General features: G+C 34.1%; 1 protein-coding gene across 1 annotated transcript; it reads right to left on the reverse strand.

Annotated features, from left to right (window-relative positions):
- Positions 1 to 4,364: 4,364 nt before the first annotated feature.
- On the reverse strand, positions 4,365 to 11,819 carry LOC109048305 (1-acylglycerol-3-phosphate O-acyltransferase Pnpla3-like). Its single transcript, XM_042712675.1, has 9 exons — positions 11,302 to 11,819; positions 10,852 to 11,084; positions 8,785 to 8,850; positions 8,454 to 8,663; positions 7,977 to 8,037; positions 6,593 to 6,823; positions 6,382 to 6,514; positions 5,174 to 5,296; positions 4,365 to 5,079 (listed from the first exon to the last, which is right to left on the reverse strand). Exons 1-9 carry the CDS (start codon positions 11,504 to 11,506, stop codon positions 4,812 to 4,814), a joined length of 1,530 nt encoding a protein of 509 aa, XP_042568609.1. The 5' UTR covers positions 11,507 to 11,819; the 3' UTR covers positions 4,365 to 4,811.
- Between the last annotated feature and the right edge of the window lie 1,647 nt (positions 11,820 to 13,466).

Raw genomic sequence — 13,466 nt, forward strand, 5'->3', positions numbered from 1 at the left:
CAGAGACGGTCATGACGAGTCATGGCTGCTTAACATTTTATAGCTCTCCTATTTGTCACGCCTTGACACCCTGCTCATGCCGCATGAACCCAACTCAGTCCAAAACCTATAAGCAGGCATCATTTTATGCAATTATAAACAAAAATACTGCCCCTAAATTATAATGCCAACTAAGATGCATTCCTTATGTCCAAATGCTTACAGTACTTTCCTAGTCTGCAAAAAAACTTATGCCTGAATTTATAGTATAGTAACAGTTTGCAAAAGATACCCAGATGACTTACCCTTGTACAAAAGAACTACACTTGTGCATACTTTTAAAATGAGTATTTATTACGGAAATAATATACTTAAGTGCAATCTGATTGTTGCATGTTATTTACAGTTAAATGTATTATAGTTTAAGTTTATATTTAATACATTTAGCTAAACTTAACAGGTGCTTTTTGACCCACTTAAGTAGGACTGAAGTACAACTTTATATGTAATTCATAATTATTTCTATTGTTTTTTAAAGTGTACTGCCAGGGGCGTCACAATGAGCATCCAAACAGTTATCCAAATAATACACACAGCTCCGGTCAATCAGTTAACATCTTGTGAGCGTTTGTAAGAAACAAATGCATCATGATGTTTTTAACTTCAAAACGATTCTTATGGCTAAAATACAAGTCCATAATCCATAATATTGCTTCCTCCGTGAAAAGTCATCTAGTCTGAATCAGGAGAGAAATATGCACTGAAAAAGCACTAAGTACAAGTGAAAACAGCCCAAAACAGTTCTAAACAAATATGTGAGTTGATTTTGATGTGAGACAACTACAGGAGATGGACTTTTTCCTTGGATTATAGATTTTTTTTGTTTGTTTGTTTGTTTTGGTCAGATGTGATGGTTCATAGTTAAAACACCTTAATGATGGATTTGTTTCTTACAAACACGCAGCTTTTCACTTCACGAGATGTTAACTGATGGACTGGAGTGGTGTGGATTACTTGTGGATTATTGTGATGTTTTTAACAGCTGTCATTTTGACGGCACCCATTCACTGCAGAGGATCCATCGGTGAGCAAGTGATGCAATGCATCCAAATTTCTCCAAATCTACAAACAATCAAACTCATTTATATCTTAGATGGCCTGAGGGTGAGTAAATTTTCAGCAAATTTTCATTTTTGGGTGAACTATTCCATTAAGTGTCCAAAAGCGTTACATTTTAAAGTATATTATCTCATAGTAAGTGCTCTTTATAACTTTTTCACAAGGGACTGGATGCTCTGTTTGAGGAAACACTGCAAATCCATGCACTTAAACGTCTATAGATTGTCACTTAGAATTATGCATGTTATTGTTTATTGATTTAAATACAGAAGGCAGGATGTCCCCTTTAGCTCCCTGGCTGACCAGCAACAAGCAAATCTAAGATTAGTGTTAACCTACTTCTGAATAATTCAACTACTGGAGTTGAGGTAAACTTATGTGAATTATTCACTTGGGTGACTTAGAGGTAACATGGTGTTTTCTGACCTGTACAGGATCTCACGATAAGCCCTATTTTGACTTGTATGGTCTCTTAAGGGAATTTAAGTTGAATATCTGCTCTGCTGCAGTCTTTGTAAGTACAGGTTATGTTTCGCCAGCCAGATTGAATTCTGGTGTGACAGGCCTCTGCAGTCATCAAGTTGTCAAGTGTTTTGATGTTATCAGAAGTAAGGTGTCCGACAGTTTGTCAGTTTAAAGGATGGTCAGGAACTAACCGAGCCTAGTCTGATGAATAGACCCGATTACTCTGTAAATATTTCATTGATTATTTCCAATTAGTTTTAGAGTGGATTTTAAAGCAGACACTGTGATACTGAGTTCATGGACACTTCAAGAGCCTGAAGAACCTGTGATGATGGACTTGTTTGTTTAAAGAGAATTAAATAACCAGATATTTAATATAAGGCATGCTGTAGAGAACAATTAGAGAAGCTTTAATGAAAACATGTGGAAAGTCATGTGATAACATGAATACAATGAATCCACTATTTAAACAAAACCATAACCGTAAGTATTAATGTGCGGTATGTAGCCTAACATAACCTACATCTTTTCTGCAATGCAAATTAGTTTCTTTTCATTCAGAAGATTGAAGAAAAAAAAAAAAAAACACCTCTTAAATTTACTATCAATGCTCAAAGAAAAATGAACTCTCTCAATAATCCAATACAGGTAAACAAAGATGCAATTATGGCTGTCAGGCAACAGGAGAGGAAACCATTGGAGCCTCTTCTATGTAGGGAAAATTAAATTTGAATGAACAGCTCCATCATGTGGAGAGTCTTACATCATGCGCTACATGTGGTGTGCTAATTGTTGTTTTCTAACAACTAACCTCTCAATTGCTTATTTCACATATGAACAAATATGGCCCATTTAATTCTAAAGAGAGGGTGGAAAATCTGACGAGTACTAACATTATAAGTGAACCTAAGGAGAAAATTAAATAAAAAAAAAAACCATTATATTTTATATATATTTTCATTAAATATATATTTTAGCGGAGCAGAATCTTCTTTTGGACTGAACTGAATCTCCTTCACAATCAACTCCAATTCTTCTGACACCTTCTCAAAGTATGTATTACAGGAGTCCACACTCACTACAAACAAGAAATGATTCACATACACAGTTGTTTGGTCCAATGATACATTAACAATTAGGAAACAAAAACGCTAATTTCCTCATGTGATTTGTCTGTTCAGCCCAATGTGTAAACATGGCAGACGGGCAGAGTGAAAATGCACATTCACTCCCAGGCAGTAGGCAGTGGTTACAGAAAAGCAGAAATACCCCAGAACACACACCACAGCACTTCCATTTCTCACACACACTTGTCACGAAGAAGAAAGGATATTAGCTAGGTGTACATGCGCATATCTGCATTTTTATGCAGAGGAACATTGCAACTCAAGCAGTAATGCAGCTTTTTTGACACTTTCACTGTATTTGGTGAAATCTATTTAACCAATTAAAAATATGTATGCATAAAAAAATCATCTTAACACATATATAAGGCCACCCAGAGTATGTGATTTTTGTGTACATGCGGTTTCAGTTCAGCTCTTTAGTTCAGTTCCTACATTTTTTCGTAAATGTAAAACATTTTAGAATGAAAGCTATTGGTGGATCATGACGTGTTTGTGAAAACATTCATCTGCAGATTTCACAATTGTCATAGTTATTGATGAGAGCCAATGTTTAAAATAAGCTTCATGCACTCATTAGCAGAAGGATATGCAGAGTAGTAGGTGCTACACAAAACCAGGAACAAACTTCTGAACCATAGTCTACACTGAAGAACATTACACTTTGGTATAAAATGTAAGATTTGAATCACAACTATTATGTCTTATTTGGCTAGATCAGGTTGAGCATCTCCTTGCATATTATGGCGTTTATAAAATGTAATTTGTCATGCTTTTTAACTGAGGAGGTGGCATCTGTTGTAGGACCAGTAGATGTTTGTTCTGATGTAGATGATGCATCATAAGACTGCATGTTTGAGGCCCCATTTTGATATGCTCTGTTTTGTGGCATTGTGTTAAAATCGTTTAGTAAAATCACATTTGGTATCATTTGGAAAGATAATGTCTTTATAAATGGTCTGTGGTTGTTATGGCATAATTTGTTAGTTTGTTGGTGAAGTGGTGTCTGGAACTGTATTAGCCACCCTTGACATTTCAGTGCATCCTGTATAAACACATTGTGCATTGAGCACCATTGCTAATCAATCTTAACTGATTCCTGGAGTTTGAAGTCAGAGCTTGATCTAACCAGGTCCTGTGATCTAACCACCTCTTTAATAGTCAGCTGTGGCCATACAACACACACACAGGTGTCCTATATATTCTGAACTGATTCAAAATCTTCCTATTTTATTTCTTTTCTAACTACTTGTTTTCTTTTTATTATAAAAAATGACCCTCTAATAGCGTTCTCTATTCTTATTCTATTCTATCTGTTTTTTTGTTTGCTAAGTACTGCTTTATACTTGCCAAGACTTGTCACAGCACTTACATATTATTGCTCTTTTGTTGGTTGGTTGCTATATATATATATATATATATATATATATATATATATATATATATATATATATATATATATATATATATATATATATATATATATATATTAGCATATAAATTATTTATATAATTTTAAGATAAACAATAAAAAACAAATAATAAAACATAAACAAATTTCCCAGGACACCGGTTTTCATACCTTTTGGTGGCCAGGCAGCTGTATATTTTCATGAATAAAAGCCCATTTTAAGTGTGTGAGAAGAATATTAAGGAAAAAACACAATTAAACAAGTGGCATTTTTATTTTTTATAATACTTAATGTTAAAATTATTAAAACTGGAAAAGTTGACAGCATAAATGAGATTAATATTTATAAATGTGTTTTCATTTTTTCCACAAAACTATTTGCAGATCTGTGTTTTTCTTACTTTTACTACTGTTGATAAAAATAATAGAATGTAGTAGTACTGTTATAAAACTTGGTCAATGTAAATGTTTAAAAATATTTATAATAATAATATAAAATAATAGTATTTTAATATGTTACCTTAGACATTTAGTAAAATCCTTTTTTTTTTTCCTTTATATGTATATCCTCTACAATTGCTAGTTGTATGTTAGTATATGCATTTAGTATTTAGTTTTAAAAAACAATTAAACTTTTCCATCTGAAGCAGCACAAAACAATTTATCAACTCTGTGATGAGTAACATTAACCATCCCACATTGCTTGCATGTTTTTAATTTCTTTTCACATCAGTCACGTGTTGCTGTAAAGTGTGTTGCACCTCTATCTTGCGTCTTCTCCACTTGCTCTCTGCTGTCTCTAGTGAAATCAGGAGTGTGTAGAGGTTTGGGAGGGTCTGTGCCATGGAGGGACTCGACGGGAAAGCAGCAGAGACGTGACCGTTCAGATTAGAGGAGGCCATGTGTCTCTCAGCCAGCTCTCTGCGTCTATGCTGCTCATCGTGAACTTGTGCAGGTATGAAACTGATCAGACTCAGCATTCTTTGCAAAAGATAGAAGAGAGTTATGGTTTTCAAAATTCCACAATGGTAACAGTAACAGTTAACAGCAGAAAATGTTTTTACTGTGTGCTTACATGTCTCCAAGGGCTTTCCTCATTGAGGACAGTACAATTTTGAGTATGAAGATCATGAAAAGCTTAACACCATGCCAAAGCCAATATGCTACATTCATAGCATTAGTGATCCATTTATGATACCTGTAAAACAACAAATCATGAGTGCTTATAAGCAGCATTAAAATTTAGAATTTTAAATTAAAAACCTAGGCTGTGCAACTTATTCAATTTTAACTTTTAATTATGTCCGTTTTATGCATTTAAAGAATTTTTTTTGATGTACTGAAATTCATTTTATACTGAAATTCTGAAGTCCGAGAGTAACACTATGCATGTGTGTGATGCTGCTGACGCAGGAGCCAGTGTTCTGACATAGAACATGCATGTGCTGCACCTTGTTTACAAGCAGAGGAATGCACACACATGCGTTGTGGTACTCTTGTGAATTGCAGCAGAGACTGACCCGGAAAAGAAGAAATAGTTGAATAAAGTATTTTTTTTTCTTTGTGCACAAAAAGTATTCTTGTAGCATCATAACATTACAGTTGAACCACTGATTTCACATGGACTATTTTAAGGTTGTCCTTACTACCTTTCTGGGCTTGGGAACGTTTCACTTGCATTGCTGCCTATGCAGGGTTAGAAATCTCTCGGATTTAATCAAAAATATCTTCATTTGTGTTCCAAAGATGAACAAAGGTCTTATGGGTTTGGAACGACATGAGGGTGAGTAATGACAGAATTTTAATTTTTGGGTGAACTATCCCTTTAATAATTAATGCTCAAAAAACTGAGTTGTATAAAAATTGCACATAAGGCTGTTTTTATATCAACAAATTATGATAAAATTATGTTTCTATTTTAATTTGTTGTTGAAATATAAACATTTAAACTGGCTGTAATCTTGTTTTCATGACAGATCTTTACATAGCGGATTCACTATTTACATGGTGCAAAGAGCAAATTTCTGATTAAAATATATATATATATATATATATATATATATATATATATATATATATATATATATATATATATATATATATATATATATATATATATATATATTTAGTGCTGTATCTACAAGTAAAGCAGAAGAGATGATCGATTCACATGCCAGTGCAACTTGAACTGATGCGCTACAGCTGAAGAGCACCAAAACCACATTTATTGTTTAATAAAGTCACTAAACATTTTTTCTAAATAAGCCATAATTAGATCAGTACCTGTCCCATAAGGTTGTGGCACTCCAGATTGGCAGTGTGAACAATAAGAGCAGGTATGAGAGAGTCCGTTGAGGTAGAGAGACGTTTGAATTACTCACAATCTCCAGCTGCCCCATGATATTAGACAACAGCACTAAAACAGAATAGGAGACTGTTTCACTTCTGTATCAAATCCTCTGTAATCAGAAATAGAAACGGGACACTACAGTACCTTCCTGAACCTCTACTGGTGAGTTCTTATGTACTATCCGCTCTTGAAGGGATGGAGTCAAAGATGAACAAACTCCATTGGCGGTCTTCTGTTCAGGTTGTTCAGGGCAGTCCTGCTGGGATTCCTCTTCTTCAGCACGATCAGTCTGTGTCAGCATCCAGTGATCTGAGCTCGCCGAATCATCAGATGCATCAGACTCCTTTCTCCGTTGAGGATACAGTGGCAGCGCGTCTGTCGAGGTGTGAGAGACAGTATTAATGACAGCGCTGTTTAAAGCAAGTGGACAGAACTAATACACAATACAGCAACAGTCAAAAATTGCCTGTCCAACTAGCTACTAACAATTAGGACTATTTACATTTAGAAAGTTCTCTAACATTACATTGCTTAAATAATATTTTCTAAACAATGTGATGTCAGTAGTATTCATATACCATTCACATCTTTGGGGTTGGCAAGACTTTTTAATATTTTTTTTGTATAAATCACTTATGTTCACCAAGGCTGCATATATTTGATGAAAAACAGTAATACAGTGAAATATTATTACAGTTTTAAATAACTGTTTTCTATGTGAATATATATTCAAATATAATTTATTCCTGTGATCACAAAGCTGGATTTTCAGCATCATTACTCCAGTGTCACATGATCCTTCAGAAATCATTCTAAAATGTGGATTTGCTGCTCAAAAAACATTTCTGATTATTATTAATGTTAAAAACAATTGCACTGCTTATTTATTTATTTATTTATTTATTTTTTACATTTTGTACAGATGAATAGAAAGTTCAAAAGAACAGCATTTTTTTTTTTTTTTTAATTTAGAAATCTTTTGTAACTGTAAAATTGTATATGCCACTTTTAATTAATTTTATGCATGCATGCTTAACAAAGCTACTTAATTTCTTTCCTATAAATAAAAAAATAAATAAAAATCTTACTGACCCCAACATTTTTGAATGGTAGTGTATTTGTAAAATGTAGTTCTAGCACATACCTTTTATTTTATATTTGGATGAATAATAATTTTCATAATATCAATGTACGAACAACTTCTAAAATGTAAACCATTTGCATATGTAAACTTTAGAAATATTTACAAATCCTCTATTCTTTTTTATAGAGTTATTCCAGCTTGTTTTAAGATCGATGTGTCTGAGTATTGAACATTTCCAACATTTCCAATCAGTCTTTCAAAATAGGGCAAAAAATTTACATGCATTTGTACATCTCTACCATTGTTTACATGAAAGGGTTTTAGTCTTACATTGACCTTGTATGCATCACTCTTATCAAATGCAAAAAAAAAAAAAAGTAAGTGCATACATACCTATGAATACTTATAACAAATTACAATAAATTTTGTAATCCAGTCACTCACTGCTCTGCTGCAGGAAGTATACGGTATCTTGGTATCCACTGTAGAAAGCTTTCTTCAAAATCTGACAATCAATAATAAATACAGTTAATGACAGAATTTTAGCTGACACAAATGATGCCATCATTTATTCACCTTTATGACACTGTAAAGATTTCTCAAAGTTGTAAATATTTGAGGAAATACTACTTCAGTTTTCATGTTTAATTAAATGTGTTACTTGACGTTTATTTGTAATAATTAGCCATTTCTGAGTAAGAATAATTTCAATTAGTAAATCCTCCACCATTTTTTGTTTCAGTGTTCTATTTAGTATTTATTCAATGGACCAAAAATTTTACAGAATGTTCAAGCTGTTCATTTGCATCCAGGTATTCAGGGTTTCCATACAGTGTTCAGGGTTGTGTTTACTCTGAGAAAAAAAATAAAATAAAGCACCATTGAAGTGCCCATGTTACAAAACACAGTTACAAAACTCACCCTCCAGTCTCGAGGGAACAAGGCATCTACCAGCCTGATGAAGTTGGTGACAGAGCACTGGAAGGAGAGCTGCTGGATGATGGCATCACACAGGATGGTGGAGGTATCGGATGGACAGATGTCCATGTGTCCAGCAAACGGGGAGATGGTGAGGGTGGGAGAGGAATCCTCTAAGGGCTGGATGTTTGTGAAACCTCCATCCATATAGTGCTGGCAAAGTACAGAGGCATTGAATTTATAGCTTATTCTGGGCTGTGTGTTGGTTTAGTGTATTTCTGTAGTTTTTTAGGCATGTTGTCACAGAGCACATGGTACAAACACTTTTACTTACCTCTCCTTTATACTGTGGTGGGATCACGCCAGAGTATACCGGGACAAAACAGCTACACAAAAGTGCTTATAGAGGAAGGAAAGAGGCCAAAAAAAGAAAAAGTGAAAGAGAAAGTACAATACAGTTTGACCTGTATTACTAAGTTAGAGAGAACACTACATTTCATCATTAACAAATAAGCCAGAGTGATAACACTATTTAGTTCTTCCTCTTTCTTGTGAAGAAGGGCTACATGTTTAGAAATTTGTAAGAAAACCTGAATTTATAGATATTACTATGGGATGTGCACTTGGATCTTGCTTATGCTTTCTAGAGTTTTAATGCCTTTGAATTCAATTTCAAACTAATAAAGCTTATCTTTTTTTTTGGTTAAAAATTACCTACATGAGTTAGATATTGTTAACAAGTTGTTAAAAAAAAACAATATCATACACTGTAAAAAATGACCGTGAAATTTACAGAAAAACTATGTAAAATCCATACAGAAAAGTATTGTAAACCCCAAAACATATTTTTTTTGTTTAATTCACAGTGGAATTTTGTAAAACTATTAAACATAATATTTTGTTATATTTACAATAACAATATGTGATTGTAATCAAAATTATTTGTTAAAATTACAAATTATTGGTATCAAAAACAGAGAAATACTGTAATACTCATAACAAAACAATTTTGTTAATTTGACATGCAAATATTGTAAAAACTAAAGTTTTAGTCTGTTGTTTTTAAAAATACAAATAAAGTATGTATGTCACTTTACAAGTTTATGCTGTAGACTAATTTTAGCATGATTGATGAAACGATGCAAATTGAGGTAATACATTTTTTTCCACAAAAAATAAAAATAATTGTGAACCTGAGAGGTTGCCCATCTATATATATAAAAATATGGCTACAATTATAATAATATTGTTTTTATAATTTAGGCTATTTGTTTGTAGCATATTGTATACACTGTAAAAAATAAGTGTCATTTTAACTGTACAATTTTGTAAAAACGCTACAAAAAAAAAAGTGTTAATAGGTTAACAGTAAGTTCCTGTACTATATACAGGGAAAAACTGTAAAAGATCTAACCAGACATTTCATGTAATTTTACAGTAAAATGCTGTTAATTTTACAGTTTTTAGAAATAAAAAAAGAACAAATCAATGTATAATTTACAGTCAAAAAAACTGTAAACTGATATTCCCAGAATTCCCTGTGTGACGCTCCACATTTGAAAGTATTTTGTTTTAAATAATCATGTTTTTTAATAGTTTTTTGTTATCAGTTGTACATTTGGGCTTTATGTTACATCTTCTGCTGTTTAATGAAAGTTTATTGAATTGTTTAAGTATCGTGTGTCACCATGATGGTGTTTTTGTGTTTGCATGAATGACTTTGTGCACCTTCTATATATTAATATAAACTTCTGCTTGTGGCGAAGCTACTTGTGATGAACTTCGATTCTTCATGTGGCTTTCTCTTTTACCACCTGCATTATTATGGTGGTTGTCAGTATGTTAAAGGTACAAAACAGATTTTAATAGCAGTGTGCGTTGTTGAATTTACTGGTTTACATTCAAATTTTCTTGTTTGTAAATAACAGTTTTATACTGTAAAATTTACAGTTTTTGGCCGTAATTGTGTGTACAGTTTTTCCTGTATTTTTTACAAAAGTATTCTGGCAACCACAGCTGCCAAAATTATTTTGTAAAAACTACAGACTTTTTTTTACAGTGTACTGTAAAATTTACAGTTTTTTGGCCGTAATTGTGTTTACAGTTTTTCTGTATTTTTTACAAAAGTATTCTGGCAACCACAGCTGCCAAAATTATTTTGTAAAAACTACAGACTTTTTTTTACAGTGTAGATAAAACATCTAACTCTTGACATATGAGCTACTTAATAATAACTAATGTGATGATAAATGAACAACTCACTGTAACCTATTACATAGCCTTACATAACCTATTAATGTATTAACAATAAAGAGACTACAATCTATAAACTATAAAAAAACTTATAGTTTATTATAAAATGTTACCCTGAATGAACACTAAAATAAATCATAATGCTTACTTTTATTAAGTCATCGCTGGAATGAAATTCTGACACGATGACATTTTTTCCATCAGAGATGCGAGTCATGGAGATGTGCAGACGGCCGCTGGCCAGAGTGTGAGCATTATCAGGCAGACAGCGCTGCAGTGTGACCTCCAGCCACCGGAAAATATCCACCGTGGGACTGAGAAGACCGAGCGGATGCTGTTTGGTAAATCGCGCAAATTCCAGAAGCTGGTCTCGCACACGTCCTGTGAGAAGAAAAGGTGGATTTAATAACTACTGTCTCATTCTTATAACAGTCAGTTATAAGCCATGATTCTTGTATCCAAGTGACTTACAGTACATTGAACCCAGTACCGATCTGGTGCTCTTTAAGTGGGATTTGAACCTAAAACCTTCACAGTAAGTACAATACTAAATCCTATTCCGTGAATGAAGGTCATGGATAGGAGGATCTCAGATTACCTAGATTGGAGCCACAGACGACCGCTGCAGCGACGAGGGACCCAGCAGACGCGCCATAGACTCTTGGTGCTCCTTGCAGTATCCAGGCCGCATTATCCAAAAGACTCTGCGCAGCACCGAGCTGGTATGTTGCTAGAAAGCCAGAACCACAGAAAGACACAGAGAGGTTCTCATTTTTGGACAGAATGCATAACGGCGAAGACATGACTAGAACGATCTCCTCAATGTCAGATGGTACGAGTTCTTCAGCGCTCGAACTAACTTTAGATGAGGAGCATCAGTGCATATAAAAACATATGGTCACGGTGTTGTTAAACCAAAAAGATTTTTCAAAAACCACAGAAGTCCCTCCTTCCCCTCTGGGACACCATGAATAATGTGAAGCCACTGAGGAGATCAAATTCTCAAATCAATTCCTTACTTCATGATGTCTAAAGTAGGCCTGTTATGTTTGTGTCTGCACACTTTCAAAGGGCATCAGAGGTAAATGTCTGCATTATTGGGCTCTTTAGAGCAGTCATATGCTTGACATTTAGTAAAATGTCTTAAAATGAGCACAGTCACGACTAGATTACCATAAAGATTAGCTAAACCAATCATAGATTTCAAGCGCACACACACTAAAAAGAGGAAGAACTGAAGGACTATGAACAGTGTTGGGCAAGTTACTCTGAAAATGTCAACAAATTACTGATTACTGATTACTCCTTTTAAAAGTAATCAAGTTACTGTTCTGATTACTTTATTTCAAAAGTAATTAGTAATTAGTTACATTATTTTTTTTTTCTCAATGACATTTATGAAATCCTAGCATACACGCTCCTGATAAATATTTGTTATTAAAGCATCAGCATTCACAGAACACTGTTATTTTTAACTAAATCAAGCGGCTGCTGTGTGCATGGTTTGGCAGAATGCCAACAAAAACCGCTGCATTTATAATCTCTAAAAAACATCTCAGTTAATACCAATCTCACAAATCTCATTTATAACACAATAAATATATCCATGATGAATCTTTCATAATGTCTACAATTCGTGTGTTATAATGAGAGGATTCGTGATAACAATTTATTTCTTTTTAGATATTTTATGTTTAGATATTTCTATTTTGCGGGAGTCCCATGAATCATTTTATTCTCCCGCAACACACGCGAGTTTCTACCCGCCCGTACCAGCACTCGTTCATCTTGTCCCGTGCTGCACTCTGTTATGGGGTGTGCTTTATGCACTTTTTGCTGATTGCTAAGAAAACTGAGAGGAGAACTGACCTGTATACGCTCGCCAGCCGTTTGGCCAAAATCCCATTGTATTCATGCGACAGAGACGTTAGACGTCACGGTTTTTTTACTTTGTGTCTGGATAACATATGTGTGGATAAGCATCTGGATAATGTACGTGTGAATAAGTACATTGATAATCATTTGGCTTTGTCCTATTTTGCCCCAAGGAAGGCTTTAAGGTGGTAATGATCATGATAAAAGTACCTAAAGTAGGCTACACATCTGTCTCCCCAGTGGCATAGAGTCTGGGTGTGTAGGATATGCAGGTGCATGGGCCCAGGCAGTTTGGGGGCACGCCGAGCTGGGGTGAACTTTTAATTGAAACAAGGGAATGAATAGAGCCTTGCATGGGCCCGCCCCTTGTCCAACAGCTTATGAGAATTCTTGACCCGAGTCAGACTGGATACCATGACTTTTTTCTCTCTCTCTTCCCCATTACACAGCTATTAAAATAGTTCAGTTTTGGTTTTTAATGGCAAAGTGGTGATAATTATTTTTGTTTCTTTATTAAGTTAATTTAGAAATATGTTTGGAACATTTTTTGATTGGTACATTTAAGTTTTTGTTTTTTAAAGCAACGAGCAAGCGGCAGCGGCAGACAGTGAGTTGAGCATTATGTTTGATCAATTTAGCCTTCTCAAACCAACACGACTTGCCTAAAATAAACAGACATAAAATAATGATCTTTAAAAAAGCATCATATGACCCCTTCAAGTTTCCACTGTCATGAAAAAAATGCAAGCTGGCGCCTCCATGTCCTGCAAAGTGCTTACTCTCGGCACAAACGATTGGATATGTGCTTAACAGCGCTCATTTATCTAAATTAAATTAATAAATTAATACTGTGAAATGCATGAAGTGTTTTGTGTATTTAGTGTAACA

The sequence above is a fragment of the Cyprinus carpio genome, chromosome A23 (assembly GCF_018340385.1).
Source record: "Cyprinus carpio isolate SPL01 chromosome A23, ASM1834038v1, whole genome shotgun sequence".
In the NCBI taxonomy this organism is placed as follows: Eukaryota; Metazoa; Chordata; class Actinopteri; order Cypriniformes; family Cyprinidae; genus Cyprinus; species Cyprinus carpio.